We start from the raw sequence: 18,663 nt of genomic DNA, 5'->3' as shown, positions 1-18,663 counted from the left end.
AGCCCGCCCTGTAAGAGGCACCTTCATCCGGTTCTCACAGATGTTTGTGACTTGCTCAAGGGAGTGCTAGAGAAGACTCAGAAGTCCACATTCTTTCGACTGCACCACATGGGTTTCTAGGCACTCAGGACCTGAGGGCTCAGGGTTGTTGAAAACAAGGAAATGACTAGCCTATCCATCCTAATCTCGTGTCTTATTACAGGGAAGGATGTGGATTTTCACCACAGGGTATAAATATGCGGGGAGAGGTGCTTAAGTGAGGGGCTGTCAGTCATATTTCTGGGACAGGTCAAGCAACTTTTCCAGGGTATAGAGAGCCTAATGAAAGGGAAGGTAGAAAATGCCAGAAATAGTTGTTTGGAAGTCAGCCTACAACAGTGTTGGTGACAAGAGGGAGGTTAATGCCCATGTGATCAGCCTTCTTACTGGGAGGGGGTGCTTTCTGACCCAGGCTAAATTTGACATACCCACTGTGCTATGGTTTACCTACTGGATTAGTTGGTACTTCCTGCCTAAAAGATACAGCCTTGATTCTCAGTGTCTTCACAGGCTTCAGGTTTATTTCTCACATGTGTGAGGTCCAAATGTTCTTGGTTATAGAGGGTTTTTCTCCCAGTGGGCATCAGTGGGCCTAGCTCCTCCTCTTGTGGCCTTACCATCTTACACATGTGATTTCCAAGGCTGCTGCGCTCGGACAGACATGGAAAGAGCCTGGAGGATGGCCATGAGAGGTTCTCATGGGTGGGTCCTAGAAGTTGTGTGTATCTCTTCTGCTCACATTCCATCACCTTGAACTGGTCATGTGGGCTCACACAGCTTCAAGGAAGGGCCCAGGAGCAAGGAGAAATATGTCTGGTGATCAGCTGGCCTATCTTTGCCACACCCACCCAGGATAGAAAGTTACCCCTCGGCTGACATTTTATTGTTGTATTCATCACTGTTATCCAAAACTGCATCGAGATCTCATTACGAGAGATCCTAGCATTTGGAGTTTGGTGAAAGAAGGGGCGTATCATGAACCAAAGGGTCTAGACCAGAGACCGTGTCCCTGATGTGGTGTGTGAGGCAGAACTGGATCCCTCCATCCATTTTGTGTGGGAGCAGTATGGGATGATGGTCATGGATGTGGGCTCTGAACTCGGACTATGGGACTTTAAAGCATAGCTTTTGTTCTTCTGGCTGTGTGACTTTGCCAAGTTGCAAACTTTTCTAATTCTTTGAAAAGTGGGGATAATAAACGGTGTCTCATGATGCCTTGGCTTCTTACAATGATTAACTTCTTTAATACATAGAAAGCTTTACCGTATTGCCTAAAACTTTATAGATGATCATTAAATGTCAACAATTATTATGTTCCCAAAGATTGAACATCTGTTCATTCATTTTGCACATACTGTATAGAAAGGATCTTGTGCTGGGAACTGGGAGTAGGGAAGTGAAAAATTAAGTTCAGCACAGAAAGACTTACTGTGACTGAGCCAAGTACAGGTGCTGTGGAAGGGATCCATTCCATTTAGGGAAGGGGGTCAGGGTTAGGGAGGTGGGGAATGTCTAAAGGAAAAGAGCCTTGAAGGAAGATTAGGAGTTAGTGGGGTAGGGATTGGTTCACATCCATGTGCTTTGCTTAAGAACAGTAAGGGTGGTATATGATATGTCAGACGTACTGTTTTTTTCAAATTGGCAAGCTTCTTTGCCTTGCAGCAAGATTCTACTAACATGACAAGGATTCGTACCCAGTGTCCCTGAAATTGATGTTAGTCAATGAAAAATGTGTAAAGCTCTGATTTGGAGAGACAGAAGTGTCATCTAGTTACATATCCATTGTCTCCCCTCATTTGAGCCCGATGGCATGTCCACCAGATCTGAACTGATCTAGATGGGCCCTCAGGGAGTCTTTAGGGAATCTGTGTGCTGCAGGGAAGAATGCTCCCTGCTTTCACGGAACGAAGTCTGCTGACTGTTCTGTCCTGGTCCTGTTAGAACACAGGAGTGTTCTCCCCAGGCAAGGGATGGTAGGCTCTGGGAGCAAAGACCAGGGAGCCCCTACCCAGCCTTCTCTGTGCTGTTGATGCAGATTTTACAGGTATTGAGTGGGGAATGGGTGACGGTGGTGGTGTCCCGGGGAAGGCAGAATAAGAGATAAAAATTTGGAATTTGGCAGGGCTGAACTTCCAAAGGCTTCCTGGAGTCAAATGAGGTTTGGAAGGAAGACTGAAAGATGCCTACATGACTTACAAAAAAACCCAACAACAACAAGAAACTGCCACTGAGCCAAATAAAAAACAATAGGATTCTTTCACTGTTTATTTTATTACATTTTAACTCAAAAATATTTTTTAAAAAATAGGTTCGTTGTTAATTAGGCCACAGATTCTATACTCTGGCCCTGGGCAGCTCCTACTGGAAGGTGGTGATAGCGGTTTGTTTGTTTTTTAAAGGATTTTATTTTTTTATTGTGGGAGAATATACATGACAAAATTTACTATTTTGGCCATTTTTAAATGTTAGAATTCAGTGGCTTTACATGGTTGTACAACAATCACCACCATCTACCTCTAGAACTTTTTCATCATCTCAAATTGAAGCTCTGTCCCCATTAAACAATAATGCCTGTTTCCCTCTTTCCCCAGCCCCTGGTAACCACCCTTCTACTTTCTGTGTCTATGAATTTGCTTATCTCAGGTACCTCCCACCTCTGGGAGTTTTGAGAAAGGCTAGACTCCTGAAAACTGGCATTTGCACTTGACAGTCCTCGCGGGCAGCCAGTGTGTGATGAAGGCGACTCAGAGAATATGCAGAACAGGCTGCTGAGTTTTTGTTGGTGAAATGGACTCGCTGTATGTGCTGAGATGGGTGTTGTTTTGTCAGCTCCTGGACTGTAACCTAGGGCTTCTCAGGGGGCACTAATGGTAAAGAACCCACCTGCTAATGCAGGAGACCTAAGAGACGCCAGTTCGATCCCTGGGTCGAGAAGTTCTCCTGGAGAAGGAAATGGCAACCCACTCCAGTATTCTTGCCTGGAGAATCCCATGGATAAAGGAGCCTGGTGGACTACAGTCCATAGGGTCGCAAAGAGTCGGACATGACTGAGTGAGCACGCGGACTGTAAGCAGGGAAGCAGGTGTCTGTCTTGTGGAGTTTGGCTGGTCAGGAGTCTGTGGACACAACTGAGATTGTGTCAGAGGTACTGTTTTCCCCTTATCCCAGCATGGCTCTTTGGAAAGGGGCCTGCCTCACTGGACTTGAAGGTCTGTGATCCAGAGAGCAGAAGTGAGAGAGGAATGCAGCCTTGGGGACCTTGTCCCTCACCTGTTGGAATATAAGCCCCTTCATTAAATTAGCAGTGTCAGGACTTCTTACAGGAAGGCCCTTTCTTTTCTGGAGAAAAACAGCACTGCTAGTAAGACTGGAGTCAGATTGGCCAGAGGAAGGGAAGATACATGAGACCAAGACAGTCTAGCCAGGGAGAGAAGACTCCAGGACTTGGGATGCGTATATAGGAGGGAGTTACAAAAGCTGTATGTGCTTCCAGTGGAGAATCTGGGAAATACAGAAAAGTATAGAGCTACAAATAAATCAACTGAAATACCATCACACACACCCACACACACACACCCACCCCCATGGCCACACACACACACACACACCCCCATGGCCACACACACACACACACACACACACACACACACACACACACACACACACACACACACACACACACACACACACACACACCCACACACACACCCACACACACACCCACACACACACACCCCCATGGCCAGGGATCATGTTTGGCTTGATTCCTTTCTCCTCTGGATATTACTATAAGGAGTTGGAATTGTTGAGCACCTTAATCTGTATCCTGCTCTTTTCACCATGATTTAGGGCATAAGCATTTTCCCCAAGGATTAAATGTCTTCATAAATATTATTTTTAAAAGACTGCCTAATACGTTATTGCTTGGTTGCACCATAACTTAAGAAGCCACACCCCGTGTGACATTTGCAGGCTCTCGGAACCTGAAAGAACTTCAGAGACTACAGAACTCACCCTGTTTAATTTACACAGCGACTTCAGAAAAGGCAGGTTGTATTATTAACATTTCCATCATCATGGCTCATGTCATCTGGTGACTAAGAGCGTGGATTTGGAAGTGAGGTAGAACTGAGCTCCTTTACGGCATGCCCATTCAGCACTTGGCATATGAAGGGGGTTGCTTGCCCCTCTGAATCTGCCTTCTCTTTTGTCAAACAGGGATGGTTAAATGAGATCACGGATGTGAAAGATCTGGGCCAGGGCCTGGCACCCGGTGAGCAGCTGAGCAGTGCAGTTGTTGCTGCTCTGATGAGGCTCAGTCTCCTCATTCCCAGGCCCAAGTTTTGCCTGCCTCACACGTATACACAATACACACGTATACACAATACACACGTATACACAATACACATGTATACACAATACACATACATGCGTATATAAACATTTATGCACATACTTATATATATGCATACATTAACATGAACACATGCATATACATACAGTAACCACACATGGCAAACTTGCCTTGCAGGAAAGTGAGATGATCAAGTTCTGGAATCACCCCCTACCCTCAAAGTCCTTGCTTCTTATAGAGTAGATACAGAGAGACAGCAAGCGAATCACCATACCCCTCTAGGCTTCCTGGCACTTTGACTGGTCAGCATATAGCTCTCTGACTCATGGGGGTGGGGGTGGAGGGTTGACCTAGGTCATCCTGGGATCTGTTAGTGTGAGTGATTCCATGAGGAAATGGACTGAGGTGAGGAAGAGGGAATGTGTGAGGTCATTTCAAGCCAGAGCAGTGGAGTCAACTCACTATTGAAAGACAGTGAGGAGAGTGCTGAGGATGGAAGGGCAAGACCACAAGGCCTTGGACTCTCAGAGGAGGAGCAGCACAGAAGGCCAGGGCCTGCAGTGGGCCTGGAGTCTCTCTGCTGAGCTCCCCACCTGGGCCAGTGTAGACAGAGGGCAGTGCCCAGGCCCTGCTGCAGGCTAGGCACTTGGGTGGGCTTTCACAGCACCTCTCTTGGATGTGTTTTCATTAGCCTTTCCAGTTGGGGCTCTAGAGGGCGTGTGTAAGAAGACTGCACGTGTGGGTTCAACCTGCATAGAAAGGGCTTTGACTTCCTGTGGGTGATCTCAAGGGCTAAAACCAACAGCGGGGAGAAGCCGTTGGAGAGACAGCATCAATCTTGCTGGAGAGGGACCAAGAGGAATCATCTCACTGAGGCTCTCTTCCTGTCAGTGGAGACAAGGGTGGGGCAGGCTGCCCCAGGAAGCGGTGCGTGCTTGATCTGGGGAGGTGATGGAGGGAAGGCTGGGGACCCCTGGCTGGAAGGAAATTACAAGGGGGCCCTTTCAGCCCCTTCCCAACCTTGGGAGTTGCCCCAGGGTTAGGTTCAAGTTGGTGTCACATGCCCTGTTAGATAGAAAGCCAGACCTCCCGGGGCCAGGTGAGAAGATGACGTCTGCAGACATCACCTGTAAAGCAGGTGTTCTGCCTGTGCTGGGCTCTGTAGAGATGTAGTGTGTGAGGATTTCCCACTGTTTTGGCCCTGGCTGCCTCCTGCCTCATCTCAGATGTCAGATCCAAGTAGCCATGCCTGAGGGTCTTCTGTGTGTGAGGTGTAGAGCTGAGGGCTTTAAGTCTTTGCAGCAGCTCTGCGAGTGTATGGGGTGAAAACCTCCCCATCTTTCACTGCTGAGGAAACTGGACCCTGCCCCCATGGCCCCTTGGGGTGGTTAACCTAAGAGTTTGAATAGGGGTTTGGCAGTGGAAATGACAAGAAGGTTTGGTTTTTAGATTGCATTTGCCTTGAAATGTGTCTGTAAGCCTTGAGGGTGGGGTTGAGGGCTGCCATTTCCTCATTCTGGTTTGAGAGAAGGTTTTGCTCACTGTCTCTTCCAGCTTTCCTTCAGTTTTTCTAGAATTCCCTCTTTTATTTATTTATTTGGCTGGGCCATGTCTTAGTTACAGCATGTGAGTTCTTTAGTTGTGATATGCGAACTCTTAGTTACAGCATGTGGAATCTAGTTCCCTGACGAGGGATCGAACTTGGGCCACCTGTATTGGAAGTGTGGAGTCTTAGCCACTGGACCACCAGTGAGGTCCCATCTTTTATACACTGCCTGGTCACACTCTTTGATGCCATTTCACAGGTGATGAGGCCAAAGAACAACAGAGGTGTGGGAGTATACACATGAGTATACTCGTAACTCTTGGGCCAGGAGCTCGTCCCTTATTTTGAGGACTACTCAGGGCTTCTACATAAACCTTGAACTTGTCTCCCAGATGTTAGGGGCTCGAGAGCCCATTACCAGTGCTGGCAATCTGAAACTCTGAGCTTTAATTTGTAACAGCCAGAGGCAGGGAGAAGCAATGGCTTTGTGACTCATGAAGTCACATAGGCAGAACCACAAATAAGGGACTCGTTGGCAAAGACCAAATTGCTTCAAGGCTATTCTTAGAAACTAAAGCATCATGTCTTGTTTCTTCCCAGAAAAATGCAGAAACCTTTCATATTTCTGAGTAGTTCATTTATTTATATTTCATACCAAACTCCAAAAAAGCAACAACTGGGTAGTGATTGACAAGGAAGGCTAACAAGGGCTATTACCCAGGATCCTCTGACTTAACTAATCCTGACCTTCTTCTCTGGCGGAAAGAGAAGGGTATCCAGCAAAATACCACACTCCAGTTTCTGGAAACTCAGACTCAAACTTATGGGAGTCCTTCTAAGTCAGCCTTTCTAGTTCATTCACAAAACTACCTTGTACCATGGATGTTTTCAATTCATCATTCAAACTTCTTCATGTGGGGTTCCCCACATTTCATATGGGAACTTAAAATCTAGAAGGGGAGTTAGTTGTCCAAGGTTACACAGCTAGGAAGTGGATTTGAAACCAGATCTTCTGTGCCATTTCCTTCTCCAATGCAGGAAAGTGAAAAGTGAAAGTGAAGTCGCTCAGTCGTGTCCGACTCTTAGTGACCCCATGGACTGCAGCCTACCAGGCTCCTCCCTCCATGGGATTTTCCAGGCAAGAGTACTGGAGTGGGGTGCCATTGCCTTCTCCGGAAGCTAGTACTAGTGGTCATCAATTATATTCTCTTCGTTTTGGTATGATGGTGTTTGAGCCATTTGATGAATGGCTCACACCACAAGTGGTGGTCATCACGGAGTCACAGGTGCTAAATACATCACACATGATTGAATTTATTCCTTACCACTCTATGACTTGAGTATCGGAATCCCCACTGAGCAGATGAGAAAGCAGGCTGAAAAACGAGATAACCTTCCAAGGGTCCTGTGGCTAGTGAGTGCCTGAGACCAGACCCACACCTGGGTTTGCCAAACTCCATATATATCCAGATGCTCTTCTGTGAGGAGGCCTACTCCTAGGGGGTGTCAGTCATTCCTAAGATCTCTGACTTAAACTAGAAAATGATTTTAAAGGCTGAAACTAGACTCTCTAGATGCAGGGTGGCAGGGCCGAGGCTGGCACGGGCTATGCGGGGGCACAGCCCCAGGCAGGGCTTATCTCCTCCTGTCCAGTCATCTCCCTCCACCTCCTCGTATCTCCCTCCAGATAGGAGCTAGTTCCTGCAGCTCTCACGCCCACCCACGGCCCTCAACATCACTCTGGCTCTTTCCCTTGGAGCTGTAAAATTAAGTTGTTCACTTTTCTTTCGGAGGAGGAGAGGAGGCAGCTGGCGTTAGGAAGAGGCAGGTTCTTCCAGCTTATAAATTATTCTCTGAGAGTTGGGTCTAGCTTGATAACTCAGAACAGTTCACCATTTTAGACAGGGAGGAGAGGGAGAGTGACTTGGAGAATTGATTTTCAAAGTTGTTTTTTCAAACTGGGGCATTCCCCAGATTCAGATCAGCTGCAGGTGATGGCTTCACCATACATCTTCACATCTACCCAGTGCCTCCTTGGGCCAGGTTCTGCCTTCACTCCCGTATCTCACCCTCCACAGCAGCTCTGCAGGCTCTCATACAAAAGGAACAGCTGGGGCTCAGAGTTTATGTGGTTTGTGTGAGGCCAGGTGGGCAGCGAGGGGCCAAGCTGAGCTTTGGATATGGCTTTAAGAGCCCCAAAGCCTGTGGTTTTCCTCTCCACCACCTGCCCATCCCATACAACAGGATTCCGGTGGAATTCAAGTAGCTTTGCAGCTGTCATTTAGCTACTCCAGCCCTTCTTCAATCCCTGGCATAGAAGTGATTCCAAAGATAGATAAAGACTGAGGATGTTAATATGCTCAGAAAAGCAGATAAGTCTTGTTCTCTGTTTATACTCTCTGGGTGGTGAGTCCTGCTCAGGGGAAAAGCTGAGACGCAGGAGGAGGCAAAGTTTATGTGAGTGATACCCTGCAGACACTAAAGGTTCTGACTGATCCACGTGGGAGAGAATCCATGTCTTTTCAGTCCCGGGTAGAGCACAGAGCCAGCTTTTGAACTTGGTTGAGTTTGTTGAGTTGAGGGGACCAGAGGACAGAGGGCTGACTGCAGAATTGAGTTTGGCTGGGTCTGAAGCAGGGAATGTACTATTTTCCCTTCTGCTGAGTCTTGTGCCAGGCCTGTTGGAAGCTCTTGGAGAAAGAGGGACGGGAGGGAGGTGTCCTATGCTGTAGCCCGAGCCATTTCACCCATCAGATTCTGGGTGTCTGGAGAGCTTGTCTGCCCCCAGCGAGCAGCCCCTCACAGATGGCGCCCAGCCAGGCTCTGCGTAACATACATGTGTGTGCTTTCCTTCCCCCTGCCCTGCCAGTTTCTTTCCTTGTTGCGCCTGGGCAATCCTCAGCTGCCTCCTTCTCCAGTCCACCCCTGCCATCTCATTTTCCCAAAGACTTATCTCACCCCGCTGCTCTGTCTGTACCCCACGGCCCACTGGAGAAGCCCCAGTCCCCTCTACAGTCTGCCCCCCGACACCTTGTCACGAGTCCTGAATTCCCAATGCCTTGAACTTGCTGTCATTCTGCAGCCATGCTGGCTCTTTCCAGATCCGTGCCTCTGTATGGTCCATTCCCAAGTCGTCTAGCGAAATCCACCTCATTCCTGAAATCGCAGCGTTTTGGCATTTCCCTGTTGTGGCTCCTCTGGGCTTCTCCAGGCTCTGCTGAGCATCTCCTTCTCTGGGCTTCCGTGTGCTGTGTTCGGTTTTCCAAGCGCTGGCCTGTTGTCTTGTAATCAACTATTTACGGGTCTGCCTTCCTTGCTAGGCCCTGTCTCTGTATCCTCCTCTAGCATCTAGGGTGATGTGTGGCCCTTGCTAAGGCACCAGTAGTTATTGCTTAATGAATGAGTAAAGGATTAAGGAAGAAGATAAACACCATCCTCTGCTTTTAGTTTTATAAGGCCAGCCCGCAATCCAAGCGCACCCACAGTGGCGTTTCTGTCTGGAGAGTGGGAAGCTACCCAGCCCGAGGGCTTTGTCTCTGTTTGCTGACCTCCTCCTGCCAGGCCTCTGTCTGGGGGAGCTTGGTAAGCTCTGTCCTCTGTTTACAGACTCCCTCAAGCCCTCCTGACAGCAGGGCCAGCCCCAGCTCCTCCATGCTCGTTTTCTTGCACCAGCTTCAGATTCTGGAAAAATAGCTAGTGCTTTGGAAAATCAGTCTAATTTATTTTTGTTCCTTTGAAACTTAAATGACTTTCCTAAGAAAATGCCTGAGGTTAGAGTGGTGCAGAGAAGAAAGGATGATGGCCAAAACCCCGGCAAGCTATTTTTTTGATGTGAATGAGCCTCCATCACATTTTTCTTTCCTTTAGCACTTGTTCCAAATAGCTCCCAGCTTGGGCTTACAAAGCACAGACTCATTTTGTGCATCAGGAGGAGACCCGCATGTCTCTCTGTCTTTCTGTATGTCTCATTGAAGTGGATGCTGTCCTTCCAGCAGACTTGAGAAGTTGCCATTTGTTGTCTGTATAAAGAGAAGATCCGCCCTCTGATAACTAATGAAGGAAGATGTAAAAGTGTGATGTCTAAAGACAGGTGGGATGGTGGTCATGAAATCTAGAGAGCTTTATTTTTTGGGAACTGTGCATTTGTGTCATGTGGTTAGGTTACATTAATATTAGTCAATCAGTTTGTGGTACCAAGAATTATAGGTTTTCAGCAGTGTGAAATCTGGGTTTCTGGGTTTGTTTGTTTTCCTTTTGCTAGTTGCTACTTCCAGAACCGTCTGGCTTATGGCAAGATTGACCAGATAATGTTGACATCAGCCAGGGTATGTCTTTGGCAATCTGTAGTTCTTTGCAGCAAGCCAGGGGAGTGGAGTGTCGGGGAGAGAGATTGCCAGCAAAGCAGCATTGCCAGGTTAGATGGTATGATTATACCTCTCCTGTAGAGTATGTATGGTTGGTATTATGTTTAGTATGTTAATATCTTAAAGGAATTGTATTTTTACCTCTTTGCACTCTCTCCCCACCCTACTCTCGTCCATGGAGCTCACCTCTGCCTCGATCTACCTTTGCAGGTGTGACGTTTCTCCAGGTACTTCATGGTGTTCTCCTCCACCCTCTCCACATCACTGCTCTGCGTGGCTCCTGAAACATGGGGGAAAATGAGGATGAGAAGCAGACCCAGGCCGGGCAGATATTCGAGAACTTTGTCCAAGCTTCCACATGCAAAGGTACCCTTCAGGCCTTCAACATCCTCACCCGACACCTGGACCTAGACCCTCTGGACCACAGAAACTTTTATTCCAAGCTCAAGTCCAAGGTGACCACCTGGAAGGCCAAGGCCCTGTGGTACAAACTGGACAAGCGTGGGTCCCACAAAGAGTATAAGCGAGGAAAGTCTTGTATGAATACCAAGGTAAGGGAACCCCTGCATAGACGCTTCTCACCCTGTGGGGCATGTGGGTTGGCTTGTTGGGAGGTTAGGAAGCTGTTGTCACTTTGCCATTGTAAGGTTCTTAGCAGGTGTGGTTGTGTTTTATTGTTTGACTCAGCTGCAGGTTACCTTTGTCTGTATATGCACAGCTTATCTTGGTTGGGGGCTTCTATCCTATCATGGTGGTCTCAGCAATTCTTCTTATGTGCTCTCTGAGGCACAGAAAATAAAGGTGTCAAATTGAAAAATATTCATAACCTAAAAGCTGAGAGCTATGCTTTATTTGGTACGGACTTTTAGGATTTTTCAGGAGACAGCATCTCAAGTAGGAGAGAATTGCTCCAAGGAGGTGAGGAGAGGAGCCAGGTTATATGGAAGTTTTGCAACAAAGGGCAGATAGTCTGAACATCAAGATTATTTCTGAATAAAGCCAGATACCCCAAGTTAAGGAAATCAGTGCTCTTCTAAGATGCAAGAGTCTGGGCTCACAGAAATCATTCCTTTGATAACACACCTCAGCTATTTGGGGCCAGTGTCCTGTTTGTATATCCTGAGTTCCTCAGGGCTCACTGTAGGGAGTGGCTGTAGTCCTATAGCTGCTAGATGGCAGGTATTCGTCTCCTTTCTGAGTGCCCTTAAGGCTCACCACCTGGCACTGGAGGGCTGCAGTTGAGGATGACTTGACACATCCTTGTTTATTGATATGGCACGAAATATTCCACTCATCAAAGGCATGCTTGATGTTATCCTGCTTCTGCTATTACTACTACCACTACTTCTAGGAGCCATTATTTACCAAGTAGCTTCTCTGGGCCAGGCCCGTTCTGTATGAGGTCTCATTGAACAGTACAGTAGTCCTTTGGGTCACTTAAGAGATATGGAACCTACAGTCAGTCTCAACCTGAAAAGTCAGTCTCACTTAAGGCCACACAACAAGAAGGCAACCTCAATCTCTCTGATTTTAGGGCTTATGCCCTGAAGTCCCTGGAGAGACATAATTAGAGTTGTGCTCCTCTGGGAACAAACATTTGAGAAAGATCCTCTGACTTTAATTGGCTAAGAAATAGGTCTTTGGTATTTATTACCATTTCCTCCCTCTCTTTCTCTTCCTCTTCACATCTCTGCATTCTCCACCACCCCGTCCCCTTCCTCTGCTCAGGATCACATGTAGGTGACATCGGTGAACCTGTGCCTAGCACATCATGTCTCTGATAGCTCTGCATCGCCCATCCCCGAATGGGCAGCCAGAAGTCAAGACTTCCCTGGGGGCTGTCAGCCCTGGGCACTGGACCAGGCTGTATGTTTAGGTTAAAAGCGATCGTGCTGTATTTAGACCTCACAGGAGGTAGCTCGGTCAGAGCCCTTGGAATTCTAGTTGGTGCCAATCCTGGACAAGAGGATTGAACTCTCCATAGAGATCAGAACTGTTGTGTTTTTGTTTTGGTGATGCGGAGCTGTTGAGTCCACCGTGGGATACAGCCACTTTCCCTTGCCCTGGGGAAGACAGCTGCCAAGCTCCTCTGAGCCTGGGACATGCAGACTGGATAGGGTATAGGAGAGCATTTCGTCAGGCGGAGCAGCAGTCATTTTAGCCCAGAGCATACTAGCCATCCAGGAAGGGCGTGACCATAACCTGCTAAGCTCCAGCCTGATCCAAGGAGAAGAAAGCTTTAAAGAAAGAAGCAGGGGGGACCAGTATCCTAAGTGCCATCCCCACCCAGCACCTCCTTTCTAGCTGTTATAGCTTCATGGTTCATGGTTCACTGGGCAGCTCATCAGAGTTCTAGGAGTGGGAAACTTTTAACTTACAAAGCATCACCCTTTTCAGTAACCATATATAGCGGTTTCCTTTTTCAAAGGTCCTATGGAAGTTAGGTGGCTAGAGTGCAATATGTTTTCTCAAGGAAGATTTTCAGAACTCTTCTTGTCAGAAAGTAATCAGAAAATGATTCAGCAATCAGACGCATCAGAAAATGCGTCACCCCAAATACCCAAACAGTTCCTAGCTGCTGGGGACTCTCTAGGGGATCTGAAGACAGACCTTCAGAGGGAGTTGGCCAGCAGAGAGATGGAATGAAGGGGTGACCACCAGGAAGGTGTCCTTCCAAAAATCACTGACTGGTTGCCTAGCTTGTCTGGCCAGCCCCTGTTTTACAAGCTTTGATGGCTTTGAAATGGAGGAGTCCGTACATCTGGTGGTTGGCAGGTCATCAGTGATGTCTAAGATATTAAAACAAAGAGAAAGGACTCATGTCTTTCCTTAGTGATGCTGAGTGGTTCTCGTCCAGGAATTTTTACACCATTCTCAGGAGGAGAAACAAAGACATCAAATGTGGCGGCCCATCTCATAAAAGCTACCTGTTCCTGAATTGTAGAAGGCCTGTTGGAAAATGCACTCAGTGTACAGAAAAAAGAATTCAAACAAAATATTGCTGTTCTTCAGTTTTGTTTGTGGAATTTGAAATTACTCAAATTTAAAATCAATTACTGGACTGTGGAAATAAAGAAAAATGGTTGTGACTATTAGGTGAATTTATTTGCACATTTTAGAAACTCAAACTAACCTAAACAAAACAGGAACTCACATGAACAGGAAGGTCCAGACACTCAAAGTCTTTCCCACCCTCTCTTCTTCCATCTAAATATCTCTTAGATATTTTGCTCTGTCTTGGCTCCATTCTTCCCTCCTGCAAACAAGTTTTCTCCATGTTGCTAGCCTCTTATTCATATCTTGAAAGCTCTGTGACTCAAAAGACCTTTGTCTTCCTGCTCAATATGGAAAATAAAATCTCAGGCAAGGATTTCAGTTAGCTCACCTTTGGGCCAGTTATTGAGGCCAAAACCAAGGGAGCTGACCACTGTCTTTGACAGCCCTTTTAAGCTTCACATGATTCACGTGAGGGGAGGAACAGGGCCCTAGGGATGGGGGGTGGGAGATAGACAAACACTAGGTGTCCTCTACATGATGAGCAACTGCTTGTTTGCATCCTAGGTATGGTCCAGGCCTCTGCACATTGATTCACGTGGGTAATGGTAATGATGGGTAATGTTCACTCTAAGAGCCTGGGTCTCCTGGTTGTGAGTCAAGCAGAACACAGAACATGGTCTTCCCTGTCTTCCAACATGAACAGACACTGTCTTGCTCACACATCTCACTTAGGTTTATCCCTTGGTGTAGTAGCTGATGCTGAGCTTGAACAAAACAATGAGTGATGGGCATTAGCATGCTTGTGGTTCATCATTAGTGCTAAGCCATGTAACACAGATGTGTCAGGTACCAGGCATATAGCCAAGCTCCTGCTTAGTCACAGGTAGAGTGGGAATGAATGAAATGCAGCCAGAACTCCCACCTTTGCCCTGATGTGGATGCATCTCAGCACCATATGGAGTGGATCTAGGCCTCAGTGATTCACAAGCATTAATCAGCCCCTACCAGGTGCTGTAAGCTCGTCATGCCAGCAGAAGTGTGTGTGTGTGTGTGCGCGCGCGCATGTGCGCATGTGTGTGTGCACATGCGTGCACTAGTGGTGACGGCAGGGGAAGATTGGTGACCAGGGTCTGTTTGGAGAAGATGACCTCTGGTTCATATGCTGGGGATAGGGAGGAGGACCTGCAAGGTCTATAGAGCAGTAGTTTATGTGCCAGTTGCATAATCTAAGTTGGGGTTATTGTTCATTATTGATTATTATTTATGAGGGTTTAGCCAAGCACTTAGTAATTCTTTCCCTGGGTGTGATCTGTTTGGATAAGAAATGAGCGAACTAAGGAGCAGGCCAAGGAAACTCTTTCAGGGCTGATTTTGACTGCGAATTAGGGTAGTACCCAGATCAAACGCCACATCTGATTGTGCTGTTCCTGGGGAAGACAGCGCCCAAGAAAGTAAAATACATAATTTGGCCTGGGAGTTACTGTCGCCACAAAGTCATTGAGTCTGGTCATTTATTTTATATATACTTTTAATGCTAGAAGGAAGTTGAAAGAATGTTGTATACAATCTCTGCATTTGACAGATGGCAGACCAGGAGGCCCAGGAAGCTGAAGCTGTTTGGTTGAAGCTAGTGGGTGGCATTGCCAGGGTTTGGATTCTATTTATTGGATTGCTTGTATAGTGTTTTGTTTATTCATTCATTAGGTATTTCCTATACCCTACACCTTAGTAGGTGTTTGACAGAGGAGATGGTTTGAAAGAGTAGTAAGAAATGGTTCTCACTTGGGCTTTCTATAGAGGGGACAGAAATGTCATCATTTCTGTATTTACTCACTTATTTAATCATTTTTGAGGTAAATGATTACTAAGGAGCTACTATGTGCCAGGTACTTGTCTAGGCACCAGTCAGTCACTTAAGAGCTCTGTGTCTTTGGGCAACTTACCTAGTTCCTTATTCTTAGTAGCAGCCTCTGTAAAGTGAGGATAATGATGCTTCTTCCTTCATGGAGTTTTTGTGAACATTGAATAAGGTAATCTTTGAAAAGTGTTTAGAATGCTGCCTAGTACATGGTAAGTGACCAGCTAATGTTTAGCTGTTGTTATTATTATTAATATCCTAAGTGATATGAGAGTTGTGTACTCTGTTCTGCAGGACTATAGAAGAGCAAGTGATTGGAGCAGTCTGGGAATGCTTCCTGGAAGAAGAGAAATAATTTGGGGTTTGACAGATGAGTAGGAGTTTGCCTGGCTTTATTGAAGGAAGAGCTCAAGGGAACATAAGGCAGAGAAACGTATTCTGGGAAGAGTGAGTTGCTCATGTAATGGGAATGAAGATGCCCATGTGGCGAGGGAAGAGGAAGGGGAGAGCGTGAGAGCAGGATGGATGAATGGCAGGAGACCAGAAGGCCTCCTGCGGCCAGGCTCAGACAGAGGACCTGGAGGATCATTGAGGATGTGTCCCTGATCCCAATCCAGGGTTCCTGCTCCCACCTTCCAGGGGGTGGCTTGGTAATCACAGGTAACCAGTTCAGACCAGAAGGCATTTGTACATCACTGCCATAAAAACACGCTTGCAGGAAATGACTCACAGGCTCCTGTCACCAGCAGCCACGGGGCCAGCCTATATAATGAAAACTCTGGGATTATCCTGTGAGCAGGCAATGTCTGTATTTTGGGTTGCGCCACGCCTTCTGCTCTTGAACATGACCTTTGCCCGTCTTTGTGTCTGCGCTGACTCCCCAGGGGTGGGTAACCCCTTCCTGGGTAATGCTTGCAGCCCAGCTCATTCCAGCGTGCTTCCCTAGCTGCCTGAGCGGAGCACAGTAGGAGCAGGGAGGGAGGGAAGGCCGCTATCTTGCAGCCTAGATAAGCCTATCTGACATTCCCCACTTCTGAAATCACCCACCAGGGCCCTCAAAGCCTGGCTCGGCTGCACCGGCTGGGAATGTCCAGCACCGCTTTGCCTAATACCGGCAGTTGCAGGCGTAACCGACAGAGTAGAGGGTGGTCCCCGCACTGTGACCTGTGCTGTGTGTGCTAGTCACTCTGTCGTGTCTGACCCTTTGCGACACCATGGACGGCAGCCTTCCAGGCTCCTCTGTCCATGGGGATTCTCCAGGCAAGAATGGGTTGCCTGGAGTGGGTTGCCATGCCCTCTTCCAGGGGATCTTCCCAACCCAGGGATCAAACCCAGGTCTCCCTCATTGCAGGCAGATTCTTCACTGTCTGAACCACCAGGAAAGTGCTAGTTGAACAAAAAGCTTCCATAAACTCTGTATCTGTCCACTTACCTGCCAGTGGACTATGGCGCTGCCCAAGTAGACACGTCTGCAAGCCTAGATTACCAATCGAGTTCTGTGAATCACTACACCTGTCACCACGAAGTGTGACATGCGTGAAGTGCACCTCACAAAGTGTGTGGAGTTTGCCTGAGTGCATGCATTGAACATGCTATGTGAGATTGAGGAAGTCAATTATCCCAACAATATTAAACTGAGATGAAAAAATTCTTTTTTGGCTGTCTTCATGGGAAGTGGTTAGTCTGGGTTCACTGTGGTTCATTTTACAAATACATTTATAATTAAAGAGTTCTTTGTCTATTTAAGAACCATCTAATTAGTTTTCTTTAATTAAAAAAGAAATGCAGTACTTCCCTGGTGGTCCAGTGGTTAAGAATCCTCCTGCCAGTGCAGGGGACACAGGTTCAATCCTTGGAGGAGGATGTCACAGAGCAACTAAGCATGTGCACTTGAACTATTGAGCCCATGAGTACCTTCTCATCGCATGCTCTGCAACAAGAGAAGCCATCATGATAAGAAGCCCAGGCACCACAACTAGAGAATAGCCCCCACTTGCTGCAACTAGAGAAAGCCTGCTCGCAGCAACAAAGACTGGGTGCAGACAAAAATTAATTAAATTTTTAAAAAACACATGCTCATGATAAAAAAAAAATTAATTCAAGCAGGACAAGACAAGAAAATATACTGGGAATGGAAATGCCTTTGCCCAGGCCCCCAGGTCTCCCTAGAGGCAAACAGTAAGCCATTTTCCATGTGCCCTTCCTGAAAGTCTCCATTTGTGTGTGTATGCATGCACCCCCCTTCCTCTTATTTAATGGGAAGTTTTTTTTTAACGTATTTGTTGTGTACCTTTTTTTTCACTCAAAACAAAACAAAACAAAAACTATATCTTGGAGATTGTTTTATATCAGTACATGGGGAATCTAACCCTTTTATTACTTTCATGGCTTTTTATGGCTTCCCATTTTATGGCTCCGTCACAGTTTACTTAACTGCTTAGGTTGTTTCCAGTCTATTGTCATCTTAAACAGTGCTGCTGTACACTTCCTCGTATGTACTTTGTATGCACTTGAAAGTTTGTCTGTGGGATACATTGTGAGAATTTCAGAGTCCTAAGGTGTGTGCATTGCATTGACAATGTTACGGGCATTGCCAAGTTCTCGTCCATGGAGGTTCTTGCAGTAGACAGTCCCAATAGTGCAGGGGAGTCATAAGAAGGGCCCTGCTTGAACAGGGAGCCACAGTCAGATGTTGCCTACTTGGATTTCTTTGGCTTGGCTGAGTGGGTATGGGGATGGACACCCTCTGAATCCTGGAGTCTGGGCAGGGTGGCCTTGAATGGGGTCACTGAGTGAAGAGCAGTTGGTAGCAATATGGTTGGGACCACTGCCACCCCTGTAACAATCACAGTGATTTCATTACTGTTACATCCAGCATTTGCATAGTGATTTATAGTTTCATACACATGACTTCATTAAGAAATGTGTTTTGTAAAAGGTGACTGCTCTTTCAATGAAGAATGAATACTAGAATACGCTTTCAAAATTTCATCAAATAGTGGGAGATTTTAGATCCTTGACCCATGGAGGATCTGTACTTTTTGTGCTGAGCAGGGGCACCTTCCTGGCCTACCTAACGTGTTCTCTTTATGATTCAGTTTAAGCTAGTATCACCTCCAGGGAGCCTGCCCTGACCTCCTTTCTACATCTCCCTTCTCTTATTTCATCCCCAATTGAGTTTGGTGCTTCTACTGGCTCCCAGCTCTGGTCCTATCACCATCTTGCTGATCAGTGTCCCTCACTGACTGCTTTTTTCTCTCCTTTCTCACCACTGTGAGCTCTCTGAGGACAGGTACCGGAACTGGCTCCTCTTTGGGTCTGAAGCACAGCATAGGGCTTGACACAGGGAAGGTGATCAGGGACTAAATGAATGAACTGTGTAACTCAAGAGGCTTCTTTCTGCAATAGTACAAATAGCATACTGGGGGCTTCCCCAATGACTCAGTAGGTAACAAATTTGCCTGCAATGCAGGAGACACAGGAGACTCGGGTTCGATCCCTGGGT

The 18,663-nt window shown here is 46.9% G+C and overlaps 1 protein-coding gene across 6 annotated transcripts in view; it reads left to right on the top strand.

Annotated features, from left to right (window-relative positions):
* The window catches only part of MICAL2 (microtubule associated monooxygenase, calponin and LIM domain containing 2), a 234,764-nt gene that overhangs the window by 41,082 nt on the left and 175,019 nt on the right, over positions 1–18,663 (top strand). For all 6 annotated transcript variants that reach the window (XR_006272148.1, XM_043482986.1, XM_043482985.1 and 3 more), the window contains exon 3: positions 10,514–10,854. Coding sequence is in view for 5 of the 6 variants with exons in the window: in XM_043482986.1 (XP_043338921.1) it covers positions 10,591–10,854 (264 nt within the window). In the remaining variant the exon portion in view is untranslated. The remainder of the gene's footprint in view (positions 1–10,513; positions 10,855–18,663) is intronic.

This window comes from Cervus canadensis, chromosome 11 (assembly GCF_019320065.1).
Source record: "Cervus canadensis isolate Bull #8, Minnesota chromosome 11, ASM1932006v1, whole genome shotgun sequence".
Taxonomy (NCBI): Eukaryota; Metazoa; Chordata; class Mammalia; order Artiodactyla; family Cervidae; genus Cervus; species Cervus canadensis.
The sequence above is the reverse complement of the archived record's forward strand: the minus strand, read 5'-3'. Positions and strand labels throughout refer to the sequence as shown.